Source organism: Chiloscyllium plagiosum, chromosome 11 (assembly GCF_004010195.1).
Source record: "Chiloscyllium plagiosum isolate BGI_BamShark_2017 chromosome 11, ASM401019v2, whole genome shotgun sequence".
NCBI classification, from domain to species: Eukaryota; Metazoa; Chordata; class Chondrichthyes; order Orectolobiformes; family Hemiscylliidae; genus Chiloscyllium; species Chiloscyllium plagiosum.
The window spans coordinates 43,592,397-43,614,622 of NC_057720.1; the positions used below are offsets into that span (position 1 = coordinate 43,592,397).

The 22,226-nt window shown below is 40.0% G+C and overlaps 1 protein-coding gene across 2 annotated transcripts in view; it reads right to left on the minus strand.

The window, feature by feature from the left end:
* faf1 (Fas (TNFRSF6) associated factor 1) overlaps positions 1-22,226 on the minus strand; it is a 415,349-nt gene that overhangs the window by 150,584 nt on the left and 242,539 nt on the right. For both annotated transcript variants that reach the window (XM_043699222.1, XM_043699221.1), the window contains 2 exons: positions 4,582-4,677; positions 330-453 (listed from right to left, as the gene is read on the minus strand). In XM_043699222.1, the coding sequence (XP_043555157.1) occupies positions 330-453; positions 4,582-4,677 (220 nt within the window). The remainder of the gene's footprint in view (positions 1-329; positions 454-4,581; positions 4,678-22,226) is intronic.

Below are 22,226 nucleotides of genomic sequence, written 5' to 3' on the forward strand. Positions count from 1 at the left end.
CTCGAGCATCGAGTCTTTATTGAATTACCTAGGAGTATGGGGGGGGGGCATAGTTTACTGCTGCTTTGCCCATTCCTTGGCAATGCTTGCCAACTAATCAAAACTCTGTTCTGCTATCGTAATTGTTTGAAAGTTGGTCTTGATAAACGCAAGGTGAAAAGCTTTGACAACATGTTTCTCTTTTCAGCAATGACCATTCTCTTTACATTAGCAGTTATAAGCTGTAAATCATGATGAAAGGACAATGACAAAATCAAAGTAGTAAACTATGGAATGGCTTTGTGAAATGACATAGGTTATGCTGGATAATATTGGTATTCTAAACATACTCATTGCAGACTTCTTTGGTCCCGAAGATACCATGCCAAAAAGTTCACCATCGTCAACTCCAAACTCAGTAGCATCTTCAAAATCATCTCCCTCACTGTCACTGACCATGTGAACATCAGTGCACTGCATGAAGAATTGAAAACAATTAATGTTAATAAACTTAACATTGACGCATTCAAAACAGTAATTAAAGCCAACTATGATCGGAAAGGAAAACAAGCTGGCAAGAAAGTTAAAATATTTGAGCACAACAAAGGAGCATTAAATAACTAAAACAAAAAGCAAAACATACAAATCAAAGATATTGCATTTTCTTTATTGATTTTCTTCATTACTCCTATCAAGAAATCTGCATGGCAGCACAAGTGACCTGCCCTGTTGAAATAGTGACACCAAACTTTAATCTCACAACTCACAATTTAGCACAACCTGAAATTAGATAAACTGGTGCGCAATTTCACGGTTTACTTCCATTTCAAGTTCCCAGCTTTTCTTGGGATCCATTTAAGAAATATCAAGTATGCAAGGTTAAATGAGGCTTTTTTAAAAAAATTACCACTAATATTTAAATAATCATGTCCACAACAAATGCCAACCTAACTATAATGGTTCCACAATCCCGATATAGCCTTTGCTTGGAATATATAAATTTATATCTTAGACGATTTGGAAAAGACCAGACCATTTTAGACAATGTGAAAAAAACTGGAAGGTATTGAAATTAAGGGACTTTGGCAGTCCCATGATGGTTGACAAGCAATTGTAGTTGGCCTTGTTTTGCTGCATTGAACACTTGGGAAGGGCAGAAAGAAAAGTAATAACATGGCAGACATTTGAAAAAAAACAGCTGTAAAGAAGCAGCTCTCTCTCTCCCCGGTTGAATTTGCAAATCTGTGTATTAAAAGTTTACATCTCAATATTTGGACTATCTTTGCCAATCCAAAAAAAGAGCTAAGCTGTGACATTTATTCAAATGTCTAGGTCTAATTGGATTTCCATCTGAACTAAAACTTGGTCTGAAAGATTTTGCAGCAGTCTACGACTGCCAGAGGTTCAGCTTGATCCACAAGAACCTCAGTTTTTGAGAGAATTCATCAAACTTTTCTATTGTTTCACAGAGCACTGGAAAATAATGGGCGTTTTTCCACTTTTTTAAAACATACTTTCTCTGCAGAGTCTAATGTCTTTGTTGGATTAAGGGGATACAATTCTCTTTCTGGATTATTGTTTAGTTATTAACTAGTTTGGCAAATTGTTTGAGGAATAAGTTCTGCTTCTAATAAATGAGATTTTTTTGAGTTTGTTCACACATCCGGTGAAAATGTCTTATCTTCTGAATGTAATACACTCGGGAATCAATTGACCATTTCAGTGATTGCATTAACACATTCATATAAGTAGAGTGCAACTTGAGGAGTAGCAGAACTTAATTCTCAGTGCATCTCTCTCATCACTTCTTCTGTGAAAACTAAGGCAAGTACTTGTCTAGCATCTCTGTCACATTTTCATGTACCTTCCCCCACTCTTCATTCCATAGTGGCCTGATCACTACTTTGCTAGTCCTCACAATACTAATCTATCCATAAAATATTTATTTATAATCACTTCTTGAGATTTTTGCTTTCCATTCACTGGAGTTCGTAATATTTCATGACATTTTTCAGTATCAATTACACTTGTCCTGGTTCTAAAGTCTTAAAGCTTATAGTATTTTCTAAAATTTCTGGCCTCTTCACACAACTGATGCCAAACTTTAAATACACACCTTTTACCACCTTCTTGAATTGGAACTGACAGAAGCAGGGAAAGACTTAACATGCTGATAAAAAGGAAATCAAATATCCAGTGCATTTTTTTTTGGATTCATCTCCTGTCCTTAAAAGTACTTACTCTAACAGATATACAGCTCTCTACTCTCGCTTATAAGTCACTAAATGCCTTCCCTTGAAGTAAACTGAAAAATACTTCAGTACCCTGTGTGCTAAGAGGTTCCCAGCCAGTGATGCACTCCTTCCTTCCACATAGGTGACCTTCACACATCGGGAATCATGCATAAAAATGAGCACCAGACACTTCAATTACTTGTATTCTGCCAATCCAAGGGGACGAAAGATGATCAGGGGCTGTTTTTGCATGTGTTGATGTTAAAATCAGATAAGCCATGATCTTATTCAATGGTGGAGCAAGCCCAAAGGGCCCAGTGATCTACTCTTGATCCAAATGTTTGTGCGTCATTTATGCCAATTTTTGAACCTACTTCCTCTGTCTCTACATCTATGCCCTCTTGTTCAAGACTGTCCCAAAAAGGGGAATATCTGTTCAATGTCCACCATATCAATTCCCTTCAGCATTTTATATACTTCAATCAGATTGTCCCCTCATTCTTCTGATCTCCAGCGTTTACAAACCCAAGCTATTTAACAGCTCCTTATATGACAGCCCTTTCATCCCTGGAATCATTCCGGTGAATCTCTTCTGAACTGCCTCAAATGTCACCACATCATCCCCCAAGTAAAGAGACTAAAACTGGACACAGTATTCTAGGTGTGTTCTCAAAAACACCTTATATAATTGTAACAACATTACTTTTATAATCCAGTCCTTTTCCAATAAATGCAAAGATTCCATTTGTCTTTCTTATTGCTGTATACGCTGTACCTGCATACTCACTTTCTGCAATTCACTCACACTCTACGAACATTAAAATAATAATTCGCCCTTTTCTTTTTACAGCCAAATTCAATAATCTTGCACTTATCTACATCAAACTTTATTTGCCGGTTTTTGGCCCATTTAGACTATCAATATCCATCTGTAAACTTTATATCCTCATCACCGTCTGCTTTCCCACCTATTTTAGTATTACCCACGAATTTTGCTATGTTACAGTCTATCCCTGCTTGCAAATCATTTATATAGATTGTAAACAGTTGAGGTCCAAGAATTGAGCCTTGCAGCACCCACTAGCTATAGTTCACCATCCAGAGAAGGACCAATTTATTCCAATCCTCTGTTTTCTGTCAGTCAAGCAATCCTCTATCCATGTCAATACTCTACCTCTAACCCCATGATCTAACCTTCTGGATTCATCTTTTATGCAGCATTGAGTCAAAAGCCTTCTTGAACTCTCGATATATCACATCCACAGGTTCGTCATTATCCACCTTACTGGTTACATCCTCATAGAACTCCAGCAAGTTTAGCAAGCACAATTGGCCTTCATGAAACAGTGCTGACACTGGTGAATTGAGCTTTGTTTTTCCAAGTGTTCAGTTATCCCTTCCTTCATGATTCACTCCAACAATTTCCCCACTACAGAGGTCAAATTAGCAGGTCTATAGTATTTGAAGAACCGAGGCTAAAGCGTTGAAACAAAATAATAATTGATGCCTCATTTAAAGTATTCAAATTTTTAAAATATATTTGCATTACAATGTAAAGAAACATGTATTGAACAATGTCCATTTTTATTATGTGAGTACAATATAATCAGAATCAAAGGCAAACTAATAATATAAAGTAATCCAATCTCTTCATTAATTATTCAGAGTCATCAATGAATAGAATCTGCAAGTTCATTACTTATAAGCACAGCAGTAAAGCTGCAGTGGGTTTAGTTAGAAAGGGTGAACCAAACACAGTTTAAGAAAATAGTGTGCATTTCTCATCTGCACACAAAAAGATAAGTTAGAATACAATGACTTAAGAACTTTACGAAACGTAGGTAGCTTTTACTGAAGACAACTAATGGTAACATTAACAAGAACGTTTTACTAACATTTCAAATTTTGTGTTGTCTTTCCTCCCGACTCTTAAATACTATCAGAATAGCAGGTGAATCAGAGTCACACCAGTCGCACCTCATGCTGCTCAATGAATGTTTATTTTACAAGTGTGTTAATACAAATGTATCAGCAAACACAAATGGCAATGGTGATTCGGGGAGAAGCTTTTTTTTTTAAATACAACAACTTGTGTGTTAGGATTTGCATTGTCACAGAGTGGTGGGGGCCAATGTACAGTTTCCAAAAGGATAATCACCGAAAGAGAATGAATTTGCAGGGTTACGGGGAAAGGACAGGAACAAGTTGAGATGCTTTTGCAAGCACTGATGTGACAGATGAAATTACCACCTTCTGCGTTCTAACCATATGATAATTCTATAGGATGTCTTCTTTCACAAAAAAAGTAGCAAATTCACAGCTTCAGGTTTTAAATTAAATGGAAGTAAAAAGAAAACAATTGCTTTACCTCTTCAGAGTGTTCTCGGGTTTGTGTAGGTGAAGGTCTTTTACTGACTGTTAGTCGGTGGCAAGGATAATTGAGTCCAACAGCAGCCAAAGTAACCTACAAATTGGTTGAGTCAGAGTGAGATTAAAATTAAACTATTAGGCAGTACACGCATCTCAAAGATAGATAAACACAATTTTTATGATCTTCCAGTTTCCAGATTTATTTAGAAATAATTTATCCAAAAATAACTTTGAACATTGGTATTTTGTTCCTGGCTTATATGCTAAACCTAAAGAAATCACCCATTTGGCCTCAGCTGGAGTAGTGTACAGAAGTCTGGATACCACACTTTAAGAAGAATGCAAAGACCTTGAACAGGGTACAAAAGAGGTTTGTTAAGTAAGGTCATACCTGGGATAAAGTGGAGAGATTCACATTCGAGGAGAGAAATGTAAGGACAGACCTGATGTAGGAATTCTAATTACACAGGTTTTGATACAGCTAATAGAAAGAAACTGTTTTCTATGGAGCGTGGGTTACTAACCAGAGGTCACTAATTTCAAAGAATTGCAAAAACAACAGGAAGACTATTCACAGGGATTTATCAGGATCTGGAGCATCTGAAAGGGTAGCAGAAAAAGGTTCCATAGGAACATAGAAAGAGAACTGGACATGCACTTGAAGAGGACTAATTTGTTCGGTTATCGGGAAACATCTGAAGTGCCAGAGTAAGCAGGAATGCTCTTTCAAATTACCAGTTTGGGGGAAAGGACTATTCTTTAAGATTTATCCATATTTCTAACCTTGTATTATTTTCAGACATATCAATAAATAGAAAAAGAGAGCCTTCATTTAGTTGAAGATTTAGCATCTATTTTACTACTGCACAAAACAGCAAATATCTGATGCTCCTTTCTCTTCCAGCCATCCACTATTCCAGTGACAACAAGATACCACCTTCACAACAGTTACAGATCCATGGTAACGCTATTGGCACAACATTTGAAATTTGCCACACAGTGAAGAGACTAACAGTATAAGCTGAATTTTAACATCATATAAGCAGTACTATAAAGGTTTGCTCTATCTTACTTATTTCCTTCTCTGAGGAGATAGGCAATGTAAATTTTCAGACTGGCAAACCAATGGTAAATATCTAAAAACTCTGAGTGCAAGTTTCCCTCCAATATTTAAAAACAACTATTTCTTCCTTTCCAAAATTCCTCAATGGTTTTCTTTGTTCGAAGACTCATCTAAATGGTGTAAATGAGATTCGAAATGAAGCAACAGAGCACTGGCTGTTCATCATTGGTTGATGATCCATTTCTGTACTAGCCACAGTAATTTATTCGGTCACCTTGTATTTTTCTTACCCACAGACTGATGAATATTTGACTTTCTTCTGGACACAATATGATTTTCTCATTCAAATTTTTTATGCATGTGCCTTTTCTATTCTCAGATATCAGGTAAATCTCTTCATTTCCTCCCCTCAGGATAACAATGCTCGACTTGGTCACTGTTGTACATTTCAATATGCTACAAACATTGCTCTGTGCCAGTTGTTTTTCATTCTTCACGTCCATTTTTAAAAATACAAGCACTTCATTTGTGTTGGACTTTTCTATCTTGTATTCACATTTCTAACAGGTGACAGAACATTCCTAAATTTTCTCTGCATGGACTGGAGCATTAAACAGCCTTTCTACTAAAGTTGATTGCATATTTTTCATACAAAATGTAAAATCAGGCTTCGCAGACTATATCTCATACACATTTGCAAGCTTTAGTCTATTTTCTTTAAGCCATATCTTAGCTTGGCTGTAACATGATAATCTTTGGCACTGAGGCATCATAAGCTTGAGGATTCGAGTTTCATTTAAGGACTTGCAGGACTTGTACAGAAACTAACATTTCATGATTGATTTCAATTTAATTATCATATTATCAAAGTACATTTATTGATTAATCTCACACAATAATATTCTGCTTAAGGGTAGCCAATGTAGATCTTCACACCATAACATTAAATGACTCTGATTAGCTTAATTTGAAAAGCACCATGGGTGAAGACAATAATCTTATGTTTAGAGTTACAGCTGTAAGGCTGAAACACATCAGTTTTGTTTCGATCCAGATTCCCAAGAAGGAAGAAGACAGAGAGAGTATACTCCTGGCTTGTCAAGGAATCAACCAAAGCTGTGTCCTTGTACTGATGTCAGTATAAAGGTAAAGTTGCCATGGTTTGACTGAACCAACTTGGGTGCTCTCTCATTAGAGAGACACAACTGATACTATTTTAACCTATGGGTCACCACTGCTCAGGCAAAGGGAGAGGTTGAGAAGGACAGTCCTTTGTGGTAAGCTCAGCCAGTGCAGGAATTGAACCCACATTGTTGTTGTCATTCTGCATCGCAAACCAGCTGTCCAGCTAACTGATCTAACCGATCCCTATTTGAAGCATAGCAACTGAATAAATATAACTTGGTATTAGAGCTAACTTTAAGTGTTTAAGTTTGTAATCGCCTAATCACTGAGACTTTAAAACAATTTATAGAGCTGAAAATGTGTTGCTGGAAAAGCGCAGCAGGTCAGGCAGCATCCAGGGAACAGGAGAATCGACGTTTCGGGCATAAGCCCTTCTTCAGGGCTGAAGAAGGGCTTATGCCCGAAACGTCGATTCTCCTGTTCCCTGGATGCTGCCTGACCTGCTGTGCTTTTCCAGCAACACATTTTCAGCTCTGATCTCCAGCATCTGCAGACCTCACTTTCTCCTCAACAATTTATAGAGACAAGTATCTTCTGCATTAGTTTTGCCTTTAAAGTATAAAGGGTAGCAATCGGTTTTCTAGCATTCCAACAGCAAAAACAAAACCATACAGAACAAAGACTCTTGGAAGGGAAAACAAATTGTTAGTGATAAGTGAATGTTTCATTTATGGGAATTCTGTCAATTTAGGCAACATTGAAACATGAGCTCGAAGGTGTCAACCATTGCCTCCCAACTGAAAATGCTTCCCCTTTTTTAAACAATGAAGTCAAGAATATTTCAAGTTGTCCTATTATTTAAGTAAACTGACAATAACAAAAGAGGATCAAACCATGGATAATTGACAATTTAAGGAATTTAAGGCAAGTCAAAAGATAATGGGAGATAACATCAGTCAATGTTTGTCACCTTTAAGAACCAATTAAAGATTAATCATGCATCGTTTAAACTAATTAGCATGAACTCTCATCCAACCTAGGCCTATCAAACTTAACAATGTAATTGATCACATCATGGTCTGTAGTTTAGAAATAAGTTATTAAGCAACAGTTATACAACAAGGAATGCACAGGAAGAATTTTGAAGTTATCCTACTTCCAACCAAGAGTGGAAGACCTTCGATGCATTGGAAACAGACCAAGAAACCAAATGTTGACCTGTGCTCTGGATTCAACTGGAAAACAAGAATCATCACACCTCCATATAGTTGCTGCTCTGCTTTGATAGGTATTATTTATAATCTAAGTTAAAATCCCTCAGTTACTGCACTAACCTGTTTCCTTATTGGTTAAAATCTTAAACGAGCAAATTAATATTGGAATTTGAGTATAGGACCTGTAAAATGTATGGGCTTGAGCACAAAAATATAGGCTGACACTCCAGCACAGTGCTGAAAAATGCCATACTGTCAGAGCTGCTGTCTTTCTGCTGAGATATTAAACCAAGACTTCAAGTGTCCTGAGGCAAAAGTTCATTATGCCCAACAAATACTGGGGATACAAGAAATTCCTCAATCACCATTATCATTTTACTAACATTGCAGCAGAGACTACACCTCAAACTTACTTAACTGATATATTGTTCTCTTTGCAGACAAACTTAAGAGGTATAATTGCACAGAACATTTCTAAATATATAAATTAAAGTAATTCTAAATGAGTAGTCAACAAGACTTATGCTTCCAAATGACAGTTACCCAAATTAACTTTAACAATAAAAAATATGAATTATATAGGGTCTTTAGGAGACTAAAAAATTTCAGGTGTCTTAAGTCCATATCAAACAAAATTCGGCACTTAGCCACTTAAAAACAGAATGTCAGAGCTTAGATTCTACCCAGCTGAATGCACAGCTGCCAATAGTGGTTTGAAGTAGTTTGAGTATGAACAGGAGGCTAGAATTGGAGAAGTATTAATGTTACAGGTGAATGTAGGGATGGACAAGGGACAAGGTCATGGAAGGATGTGAAAATAAAGATGAATACTATTGTTGGTTATGTGATGTAGGGTGAGTGAGAGAGAGAAAGAGAGAGAGAGAGATATAGATACAGAGAGAGAGAGATACAGAGAGAGAGAGATACAGAGAGAGAGAGATGCAATCTTCTTCTGGATAAGGTCCCTGACCTGAAAGGAGTAAATGAGGTCCCTACTGGGCAATCATACTTGCGACTCAACTGATCAAAGGACATCATGACCACCCGGTCAAATAAATCTCCCAGACAAGAGATTCCCCTGGATGCCCATAACTTAAGACCAGAATCTTGGCATTTCTACTATAGGAGAGAGAGAAGAGGTTTCAGATAAACTGCCTTCGCTTTGTCGCATCACTCTTCGCGTTTAGACCGTATTGATGACAATTGGGTTCTGACAATAATCTGTGACTATCCTCATCTTATCCATAAATAACAGATAAATAAGTGGGCACTTCGCCTGCAAGGCCTCAATATCCAGCCATATTGACCTTGGATCCTCACAAGCCCAATCATTCACAAAAGATAATAGGGAGCTTATTTGATACCTCTTGATGTCTGGAAAGTCTACCCTCCTCCACCCCAAAATTCCCTGGGGAAACTGCAGTTTAGCAATCTTAATGAGAAGCTGCCTGTGACACCAAACAAAAGAACAGAGCTAACATCTGGGTTTCTGTAACGTTTGCCGAGGCAACATCAGAGGGAGCATTTACATGGGATATAATAACCGAGAAAAAATATTCATTTTGATAAGAGCCATTCAGCCTAACCAAGATATTGGAAGAACTTTCCAACGCTGAAGCTCGATAAGGTAGGATCAAGTGCACAAAGTTAGCCTTATATAAGTCGTCAAAGGTGGGAGTAATGAAAATGCTTAGGTACAGAAAACCTCCCTGTGACCACCTAAAAGGGAATCGCATTTCACCTTTAAGATCGGGTATTCCTGAGACATGGCCTCCGACTTCAAAAAAATTAATCTTATTTCCTGAGAACAAGCCAAATAAATTGATACATTGTATTAAATGAGGCATAGACGCTGCCGGATTTGATAGGAAAAGGAGAACACCACCTGCACTGAGTGTGATCTTATCCGCTCCTGATCCCACATCTGGGGTAACTATATTGGGGTCCCTTCGGATAGGCTTCGCCAACGGCTCAATCACCAGCGTGAACAACAGTGGTGAGAGGGGACAACCTTGTCAGCTGCCTCTACCGACATTAAAATGATTAGATCTTATGCCATAAGTAAGGACCGCTGCCATAGGATCACAATATAGCACTTGTACCCATCTGGTAAAGACCTAACCGAGAACAACATGCTCCAGAGCACAAAAAAGATTCCGCCACTGCACCCAGTCAAATGCCTTCTCCACGACAAGAGAGACCACCAAGCCCGGAACAGACCTCTGCTGACACACCTGGACCATGTTCAGTACTCTTCTAACGTTATTAGAGGACCTATGGTCCTTAATAAAACCTGTCTGGTCCTCCTTTACAAAAAGAGCAACACCTTCTCCAATCTCAACGCGAATGTCTTAGGTAAAATTTTGAAATCCGAGTTTAGCAGTGAAATAGGCCTGTATGAAGCACAGTCCTCCAGGGCCTTCCCCTCTTGAGAATGAGAGAAATATTAACTTCTCTCAGAGAGTGGGAGGCAGTCCTGACTGTATGAATAATTGCATCTATCCAGCATTGGTCCAGCCAACATATTAATAAATTCCTTATAAAACTCATTCCGAAGGGTGCCTTGCTACTTTGGAGCTGTCTTACCATCTCCTATATATCTTGCACAGTCAAGGGATCATTCAAGAGGGACACCTGCTCCAGAGTCACACCTGGAAAGTTTAGGTTCTTAAAAAGACTCTATTTTTGCCAACCTGTCATCACAGCCCTCTGACCAATACAACCCGGACTAAAATTTTGTAAAATCCATATTAATCTTTTTGGAATAGGAAGAAAGAGTCCCAGTCACCTCTCTGATAGATGTGATAGGCTGGGTTGGGGGACGCTCTTTTTCCTAGCCAAATATGCCAAGTATTTACCTGGCCTATCCACATACTCAAATAACCTTTGTTTCACGAAAGAGATCTCTCTCTTCGTTGTTTGAGTAAGCACGGATTTCAGAGGCGCTTGGAGCACTGTGATTCACTGTAACTTAATCACGGATGGCCTTTCAAAGTATATGGTTTTGGCTGGCTTCAGCCAGGCCTGGAGAAGACGTTGCTGCTCCCCCCTCGGTCATTTCTGATGAGCTGAATAAGAGATGATATACCCCTTGCATAGTCCTTGACAGTCTCCCAAAGCACAGATGGGTTACTGGCTGTGCCCAAGTCCAAGAACGCTTTAAACTCCCACAAGAAGTAATCGATAAACTTATTATCCTTAAGGAGAAAAGGATCCATGCACCAATGCCGCGAACTTACCCCATTACCTCGGCCTTAACCTCCAAATACACTGCTGCATTATCAGAAATGGCTATGTTTCCAATTTTAAAGGACAAAACCAAATTCAAACAAGCCGATGGAGCAAGAAAAATATCAATCCTTATGCAACACTTGTGCGGATTGGCGATAAAGGTGAAGGCCCTACCTGCCAGGTGAAGACATCTCCATACATCCACCAATCCCAACTCCCCCTCTTAAGTCCACCAGTTGTTTAGACTGCGGGAAGGTACCCGGGGGATCCCTGGGCATCCCATCCACTGTGGGATCCATGAGGCGGATTAAGTCTCCCCCCAGAATAGAATGACGTGTCCCAAGGGCAATCAACCGAAAGAGCGCATCCGTCAGAAATTTAAGGGGGTGTGCTGGGGGACAGTAAACATTCAAAATACTGTACTCCTCACCATGTATTAAAGCTTTGAAAATCACAAACTGTCCATATTCATCCTTAATTTGATCTAAGGATTGGAATGGGAGATTCTTCTGAACAAGTATAGCCACTTCCCCGCTTTTACTGTTAAAAGATGAAACTAACACCTGGCCAAATCCCGCCTATTGCAACTTCAGATGCTCCTTCTCATCAAGATGGGTTTCTTCTAACAGAGCGACATCTACCCTCTCCTTTCCGAGACGTGAAAGTACTTGCCTTTTTGTAATCGGTAACTGACTTCCCTTAATATTTCAGGTGCACCATTTGAGCGAACAACTAGCCATAGTCATCTAAAACAGCCCGATCCCCGAGAGGAAGAACCCTACTCACGATGCACCGAGTGGAAACAGTTAAAGAAGAACACATCTACAAAAACTATCGAAACAAAACTTTTAAAAACTACAATTACAATAAACAAATATAAAAAACAGATACTGGGATACTTTCCCCCATGCCCACAGGGGACACACAGACTACCTACAAACATCTCCATGGCTCCTTCAAATTGAAGCTGCACCCAAACCCAGGCAAAACAAAAGTAAAGAATACATAGATGTTATAAGCACAGGAATTAAAAGTAGGCATTTCACCGATCCCACCCATAAATCAACCTCCATTATTGCTGGAAAATCAAAGCAAAAATTCCAAAAATGCTTCCCAAACCCCAGGAAAGCAAAAAGGAAGAAAACAAAATTACAGGGACAAAACAAAATGAGAAAAAAAGAACTATTATTGTCCATACTGCTTGAGCCAGTCAGTCTATTTTAAAGTGTCCAAAAAGTTCTTTGCTTTCTCTGATGAGTCAAAGACACGTATGGACCCTCCATGGCTGAAACGGGGCACTGCCAGGTACCTTACGGAGTACTGGATATCCAGATGTCCCCCAACCTTTTCTTTACCTCAACAAATGTCTTCCTCTTGTGGATCACGGACATAGAAAAGTCCTAAAAATCTTCTAAATCAGAGCATGTGGATCCTTCGCCAATGTTCTGGAAGCTTCCAACACCCTTTCTTTGTCTTTATAGGACTGGAATTGCACTAAGACCAGGCAGGCCGCTGGTCCGACCCTGGTCTGCGCACTGTGACCCAGTGAGCTCAATCAATCAGCATCCGGCCCACCTCAGCTTCCCATCTCAGAATCTGCAGCAGCCATTGCTCAAAAAAACTAGCTGGCTGATTCCTTTCTTCTCGCTCCATCAGTCCAATAATGTGAATGTTCTTTTTCCGACCTCGATTTTCGAGGTCTTCGACCTGCTCCACTAAGGCCTGAACTTGCTTTTCCAGAGCTTGGATCTGTCCTGCCAAAGATTTGGCCAAAGTCTCTGACGCTGTGGTCCACCGCTTGACCTCCTCTACATGCTGCAAGAGATGCTGCATCTTCCACTCATGCTTTTGCAGGATGGCCAAGATGAGTTCCAGCCTGGCCTGGGTTTCTTCCATTGTTGACTTGATCTTTTCTCGGAGTTTAACATAGTCTGAAGACAGGCCTTGCTGAGCAGCTAAGTCCAGCGCGGCTTTTATGGAGGTTGACACTACGCAGATGTACCCACTACTGCAGAGGAGTGCCCTGCTTGTTGAGATCCACACTGCCCTTTGCCTTTAGTTATCTTCACAGTTCACTAGAAAAGGATATATAGCGATTCTAATCGCTTAGAATTACCGATTTTTCCCAGAATGGCTAAAATGTGGAGGGTAAAAGCACTACTTTGCCTGAGTTATGGTGCAGAGCTCAGCAAGGCAGACTAATTAGATTTCTGTCATCTTGAAGACAATAGACAATAGGTGCAGGAGTAGGCCATTCTGCCCTTCGAGCCTGCACCACCATTCAATATGATCATGGCTGATCATCCTTAATCAGTATCCTGTTCCTGCCTTATCTCCATAACCCTTGATTCCACTTTCCTTGAGAGCTCTATCCAACTCTTTCTTAAATGAATCCAGAGACTGGGCCTCCACTGCCCTCTGGGGCAGAGCATTCCATACAGTCACCACTCTCTGGGTGAAGAAGTATCTCCTCATCTCTGTCATCTCTGTTCTGTGGAACTCATTGCTGTAGAAGGCTGCTGAAACCAAATCATTGAGTGTGCTTAAGACAGAGACAGATTGGTTCTTGATTAGCAAGAGGTCAAGGGTTACGGGGAGAAGGCCAGGAAAACAGGGTTGAGAATGGTAGAGCAGGCTCAATGGGCCGAATGTGAAGGGCTTTTGCCTGAAACGTCGATTCTCCTGCTCCTCGGATGCTGCCTGACCTGTTGTGCTTTTCCAGCACCACACGCTTGAATATATCTTATGTCTTGTCAATAGTTGAGATCCTACTGCAGCACTCCACTAATTACAAATTGCCATTCTGAAAATGCCCCCCTTACTCCCAACTCTTTGACTTTTATTGTTGTGATTCTGGCATCATGGCATTGACCAGATTGGACAAGAGAAAAATTTCCTTCTCAAAATGACAAAAGTGAACGAAGTAGGTTTTTGTTTTGACAATTAACAATGCTCGTGTGTTCAGAATGGTGAAATTTGAATCCAGCTCCCAGAACATCAGCAAGGTGCTACTCTGCTGACATTACCCTTTGCCACCTTGCTCTGGTGGTATTTGAAATAGGAACTGGTTTCTCCAGTCTAGTGCTTTTCAGGGCAATTTCAGCACCTCAATTGCTTCTCTGATTGAGATCAGTTTGGCCTCTATTAAATCAAGGTCCACATCATCCTGGTTTACGTAGCATTGTTGGGTGGAAGTTTGAATGGGATTGAGATGTGAAATGATTATGTAAATTTATTTAAGTCATTTGAATATGATCATGAAAGCACCATGTCAGATCCAAGATCAAACCTAAAAAATTCAACTTTTGTAATCCCATCAGTGAAAAACAGCAAAAGCATACTTAAAGCTTTTCCGCATTTGTCTCCCACTGACTGTAATACAGATATGCCAGAGATAACTCTCTAGAGTGCTTACTGTAGAATATTGCTTCAATCACAATTTGGCAGTCAACTGACATGGCCTTGTGAGCCTATTAAATGCATTTTCCCTTGATTAATATATCTAAACTGACTTGATTTTGTGCTTAAATAATTCCTCTTTGATCATTTTCTTCAGATTGCATGATTTCCTCCCGTTAAGGGTTTGATAGTTAGTGCTGAGGATTGGAACACTGCACCAATCAAAAATAGCACAGTTGGATGCAGGACATACACCCCTCAACTTCGCTCCATTAAATTGCTTCCACCACAACTTCAGTTCACCAACCCCTATTGTTTCATAAGATCTATTTTCATTCCAGTCAATATTGATTGGTGCCCAACCGAGGAAGGTTTTAACACCATGAGCTTATTAGGAAGAGCATTGTTGTTCATAGAGAACAATTGTGGTTACTGGATACTGGAAATCACAGTGGGTCAGGCAGCATTCATGGAGAGAGAGCAAGCTAACATTTCGAGTTTAGATCAGACTTCATCAGAGCTGAAGTGAAACGTAGAGAGGGCAGCATTTATGCTATAGTTGAGTGGGGTGCAGTGTGGAGTGCTGGGGGGGAGAGGATGCTGATACTGTGGATTAAGTGATCGGAATGTAAGAATGGCAGAACAATGGTGTCTCTAACTGCCAGATTGGAAAGGACAGACAGTCCCACTCGAGTAGGGGGAAGGGAGAGACGATGGTGACAAAGAATACAAGTGAAGCTAAAAGGCAAGGAAGGAATGTGAGCGCGGTCACAATTTGAAGGTGTTGAACTCAATATAAAGTCCAGAAGGTTGTAAAATGCCTGGTCTGAGATGTAGTTCTTCCAGTTTGTGCTGTGATTTGATTGGAGCACTGCAGCATGCTTCTTTAAAAGCTTCCCAGTCCTCCGTTTTCCCATTTATCTTTGCTATGTTATACTTTTTCTCTTTCAACTTTATATGTTTCTTAACTTCCCTCGTCAGCCATGGCCACCCATGCCTCCTCCTAGGATCTTTCTTCCTTTTTGGAATGAACTGATCCTGCATCTTCTGCATTATACACAGAAATATCCGCCATTGTTCCTCCACTGTCTTCCCTGCCAAGGTATTGCCCCATTGAACTTTGGCCAGCTCCTCCCTCATAGCTCCATAGTTCCCTTTATTCAACAGAAATATTGTCACTTCTGATTGAATCCCCCTAATGTCACTTTTAATTGCAAACATAATGATATTTAATATAGATTTAATATATTGTTATTTAATAACTTCATGTGTAATTTGTTCTCTTATTCATTCTAATATTCAACGTTATTTAATGATTTCCATGGAATGCTAATGGTGCCCGAGTGAGCTAACTGGGTAGTGGGTGGACAAGGAGATAGGCCTGCAGCATGGCAGAAAAGTGGATGAGGGTTTAGATTAGGCCAGGGAGAGTAGGGTTGGGGGCCAGGAGACAGATGTGTTGTTGATGATGATTTGGGTTTTGAATCAAACAGGTATCTGCAACTCTTTGAGGGAAATTTGGCAAGGTGGTGTGAGATCATTGAAATGGGTAACAAGTCCAGGAAGGTGGGATGGGGTTTAGGGCCACAGACATGAAATTAAATTTGAAAAGGAACTGCAGTTCAAAGCTCATGCTTACGTAGTTATAATTTACCACAGTATACATCAGTTTTATTAACATTTGTATCTTGCACGTTGAAACGGTAATTACTTTCTGCCAAATATGTCAATTTATTTATGAAAAGGTTAAAGATATAAAAGTGCTCTGACAGACCATTCTGGATTAGCATTTTACCACATTTGAAGTAGTTTACGGTTAAAGTGCTTTGGGCAACTCAGTTTTGAAAAATATGCCCAAAATTAGAAGAAAAGTTAAACATGAGATTCTGGAACTAACTAGATATCAAAACAGACATACAGGTCCAGAGCAATTATCTTGGAAACCTTGTGTAAATAGCACACAGAATGTAATCTGTACAAGTGAGGCCACTTCTATTCTGACCTAATATGTGAATCCTATGGTCAAGTAAACTTATTTTTTCTGTTTCACAAAATTAGATCAAATTATATCAAGATAGCAAACTTACTATTGCAAATGGTGCAAAGTTATTTAATTGTATCTTATCAACTTAAATTCAAACAGCCAATTGGAATCCAAGTGATTTTTAAAAAGAACTAACTTAACCTTTTCTCAATATGATCCACTCAATCCCAATCGACAAATCAATCCAATGTTTACTTTTCCACAACTACTTATTTTTGGACATGTATGACTATTTTTCTTCATGCTGCTAATTTTATATATTTATATTATGGTGCCTAGGAACTCACTGCGATAATGATTTAGCAACTTCTACTTAAATTTAGCTCTAGCTGAACCATCAGAGTATCTGAGACTCACAACAATTGTGATTTTTGTGCATAGTTGAAAATAAAAACTCTTAACAATAAAAGCTATAAATACCTGGATTTATGAATTCCTTTCACAGAGGTAACTTCACTTTACAACTTGGTCATTAAAATATCAATTAAAGGTAGGCAGTGCATAGGTGTAATGAGGGAGGAAAAGAAGAAATCAGCAACATCATCTTGCAAAATCTATTGAAAATGTATGTTACACTTTAATATCAATTCCAGACAGAACTAATTCCCAAAAACAAAATGTTGAAATTATTCAGGTTATAGCAACATTCTTATGAAGAAAAGCAGTTAACATTTCAGGCCTATGACCTTTTAGCAGAAATGGGAAATTTAGAAATTAAGAGGTCTTGAGTCCTCTAGTTCAAGATTCCCCAACATGTTCCCTGTCAAGTCCCCTCAGATTTTTCAATAAGGTTTTGAATAAAGTGTGAATGAGACAAAGACAAAAGGAAGATCTATGATAGGGTGGAAGTCAGAGAGATTTGAATGGCACGACAGTCAACAAGCTTGACCCTGAGTTTCCAGTGACCTGTCATTTCAATTCCTCACCTGACACTCAGAGTAGCATTTCTGTCCTTGGCCTACTATTCTGTTCCAATGAAGTTCAAAGTTCAGAAAGAGGATAAGAAAAAGGAGCGGAGTTGGGCTACTCAGCCCCTTAAGCCTACCCTGTTCTTCTGTAAGATCATAGCTCATGTGCCCCAGATCTCAACCCTTCTGTGCCAGTTCCTCATTGCCCTCAACTCAATGTTTCAAAAATGTATCGACATCTTCTTTAAATACTGTGTGCATTGTTCATTAACCAAAATTGCCCACTAGCCAGTCTTATTTAGCTGTGTCTTTATACTACTGTTAATGCCCTTATTAAATGTGACTAGGAGAAATTGTGGACTGCAGATGACAGAGAACAGAGTTGAAAAGTGTGGCACTGGAAAAGCACAACAGGTCAGGCAGCATCCAAGGAACTGAGAGTCGATGTTTCGGGCACAAGCCGTTCATCAGGAAGGGGGCTCCTTGGATGCTGCCTAACCTACTGTGCCACACTTTGACACTTATTAAAGATGACGACACTGATTTGAGACACTAATTGCTCCCCCTCAAAGTGAATTTCAAACTCTACAACTTTGTGATCATGAGCGGATCTTTAACTGTGAGATCTCTTGCTAATTCTATCTCATTGTACTTTACTGGATCTCAGTCAACCTGTTCCTGAATGGTTCCTGCAATGCACTGCTCAAAGAAACAATACTCGATGCACCCTACAAATTTGTTTTCCATTTTACCCTTGTACATCTGATTTACCCGGTCAATATACAGATTAAAATCACCAAAGGCAATTGTAATGCCTTTCTTACACGCCTCATTAATTCCCAGTTTATACTTCGTCCTACACTGAGGCAACTCTTCAGGGGCCTATATATAACTACCAGCCATGACTGCCTTACTTTGCCATTCCTTATTTCCACCCAAACTGATCTCACATCATGATCTATTGCACCTATATCAGTAGTCACCACTGCTCTGATACTTAGTTTTATTAGCAAAGTTATCCACCTCTTCTTCTGGAACATGGAAAAAACCATAACCTTGAATATTGAGTTCCCAATTCCAATCACCCTGCAAGCACTTTTCTGTAACAGCTAGAAATATAAAAATATTTCTAGTTGTGCTGTCAACTCATCTATCTTGTTACAAATGCTGCATGCATCCAGATAACGAATCTTAGCTTTGATTGTTTTATTTTCTATTACACTCATCAGTTTATTTTTCCTACCCTTTCCTGACATATTTTCATTATAGTTTGCCTCTTCACCATGCTGCACTTCTGCTCTTGTTTCTTTTTGATGTTTTAAACTTCTTTTAATATGGCCCTCCCAAGCACTAATTAGTTTAATTCCCTATCTACAAACCTAATTATAGCATTTGCCAGGACAGTGGTTCTTGCATTGTTGAACTGAAGACAATCTCAGTGAAAAGCTCTCTCTTTCTCCAATACTGTGTGCCAGTGACCCCATGAATTGGAACACATATCTTCCATACAAATCTTTGAGCCACACAATACCTCCCGAATTTTATTTATCCTACATCAATTTGCATGTATTTCTGGCAGAAATCCAGAGATTATTATTTTGGTGATTCTGCTTTTCAAGTTAGCCCCAAGTTATATAATCTCTTAGCAGAGCCTTTCTCCTTGTCCTACCTCTGACATGGGTACCTACATGGGCTATGACAACTAGATCTGTTCCCTCCTATTCCAAATTCCCATCGAATCACAAAGATACCCTTAACCTCAGTATCAGGTAGACAATGCAGCCTTTGCTGCAGACACCAGTATCGATTCCTCTCACTATGCTCTGCCCTGTAACTACATTTTTCTTCTAGCAGAAACAGTTTCAAGGGGCTGTCTGCCGTGCGTTTTATCACCTGCTGCTATTGCCCTTCTCACACAGGTCTACCCTCCCAATCTGCTTCACAGTGAAGCTAACTTGCTCTCTCAGTCACTGTCAAACGAAGCTTAGGTATAGTACTTCAGCTTTTCAATTAGGTACTTTACAGCTTTCACCACTCAAAAGTGAGTTCAGCAAGTTTAGAGCATAATCTCATTTTCAACAACAAACACAGAAATTGCTGGAAAAGCTCAGCAGGTCTGGCAACATCTGTGAAGAGAAATCAATGTTAACATTTCGGGTCTGGTGAACCTTCCTCAGTGCCCATTTTGTTTGCTTTCCTTTGTAAGTTTCAGATTTTCTTTCTTCAGATAAGCAGCATATCTGTTCTCAGCACTATCTTTGCTTCTTTGAGCTGGATTTTCCAGTCTGTATTGGAATCTGCATTTTTGCCCAGATCAGATAAAGAGTTGACCAACTTATTGCGTCTATGCTCGATGGAATTGAAAAGGAGGAGGGGAGGATCTTATTGAAACATACAGAATACCGAATGGCCTGGACAGAGTGGATGTTGGGAAAATGAGACTAGGACCCGAGACACAGCCTCAGAATAAAGGGAACACCTTTTAGAACGGAGATAAGAATTAACTTCTTCAGCCAGAGAGAGGAGAATGTATGGAATTCATTGACACAGAAGGCTGTGGAGGCCAGGACATTGAGAATGTTGTAAACTGAGGTAGATAGGTTCTTGAGGATCAAGGAGATCAAGGGCTACTGGGAGAAAGTGGGAGAATGGAGTTGAGAAACTTATCAGCCATGATTGAACAGTGGAGTAGACTCAATGGGCTGAATGGTCTCATTTCTGCTCCTAAATCTCATGGTCTTAGTCACACAAAACCAGGTTATAGTCCAACAGGTTTATGTGAAATTACAAGCTTTTGGAGCACTGCTCCTTCATCAGGTGAAGTGGAGGGTAGCACACAGGCACAGAATTTATAGGTGGAGAGATCATTACAACATAATTCCAGGTAATTAAGAATGTCAAAGATAGTACAAATGTGTGAATGGCATGTTGACAGTTGAATAGCAAGTCTTTGCAGGTGATCAAAAGTGTCAAATAGTGTGAGTGAAGTGTCAACAGCTGAATAGCAAGTGAAGGGATGACCTATGAACTGTTTAATTAAGGCTAAGAGATAATTACAAGAAATCAAAAATAAGATAGTCCTGGAGACAAATCAAATGGTTGCAATAACATGATAGGTCACTTTGGTTACTTTTATATCTTCCCCCACTCACCCTAAAGCTATGCCATCTAGTTCTGGACTCCCCAACCCAGGGAAAAGACCTTGTTTATTTCCCCTCCCTCATGATTTTATAAACCTCTAAGGTCAGCGCCTCAACCTCCAACACTCCAGGGAAAACAGTCCCAGCCTATTCAGCCTCTCCCTTTCGCTCAAATACTCCAACCCTGGCAAGATCCTTATAACTCTTTTCTGAACCCCTTCAAGTTTCACAACATCCTGGACTTCAGTTCCTCGATGCAGTCAGAGAGGTCACGAGGTCTCCAGGGAGCAGCGGAGTCTGTCAGGATACGTGAGTATACGGTTTAAATTTCTTTTAGTTTCTGGACACAGTCGGAGAGGTCACAAGGTCATACATTTGAGCGGTCGCTTTACCCAAAAAAAACTACTCGGATAGTGTCACCCTATCCTCCTCCTCCAACCAAAAAAAAAGTTGTGTCGGCTGCTAAGGTGACAAGTGTATCCTTTCGTGTTTCATTTCTTTTCCCGGCAGTCTATTTGGGAATTTAGAATAGCACGAATGGAGGTGAGGGCAGTTGAATGTTCCTCCTGCAGTACGTGGGAGGTCAGGGTCACCTCTAGTGTCCCCGCTGACTTAATTTGTGGGATGTGCACCCAACTCCAGTTCCTCAAGAACAGAGTTAGGGAAATAGAGCTGGATGAACTTCGGATCATTCACGAGGCGGAGGGGATTATCGAGAGGAGTTACAGGAAGGTAGTTACTCCACAGCCACAAGATGATGATGGATGGGTTTCCATCGGGAGTAAGAAAGAGAACCGGCAGGCAGTGCAGGGATCTCCTGTGGTGGTTTCCCCTCAACAAGTATACAGTTTTGGATACTGTTTGGGCGTGGGGGTGGGAGAGAAGAACGACACATACCGGGGTAAGCAATGGGGCACAGGTCTCTGGCACAGAGCCTGTCCTTGTTGCTCAGAAGGGAAGGGAGAAGAGGAGCAGAGCTTTAGTCACTGGGACTCCATAATTTGGAGGGGGGGGGGCAGGTGGGTAGAGGTTTTGTGGGAACAAGAAAGATTCATGTTTGGTGTGTTGCCTCCCAGGTGACAGGGTCCATGATGTCTCTGATCATGTTTCCAGGATCTTTGAAGGGGAGCAGCTGCAAGTCGTGGTCTACATAGGCACCAATGACATAGGTAGGAAGAGAGATCGGGATTTAAGGCAGAAATTGTAATTCCAGTGAACAGGAGGTTGAGGGTAGTGAGGTTCGGGACAGGTTTACAAGGTCGTAAGAGGGCACCAGCAATCAGGATGTTGGTTTGATATGTATACTTCAATGCCAGGAGCATTGAAGGGTGAACTTGCAACATGGGTTGGTACCTGGGATTTCGATGTTGTGGCCATTTCAGAGACATGGCTCGAGCAGGGACAGGAATAGTTGTCTTGGATTCTGGGATCTAGATGTGTCAGCAAGAAGAGATAAGATGGTAAAAGAGGTCGAGAAGTGGCATTGTTAATCAAGGGTAGTTATGTTTACAATGGCAAT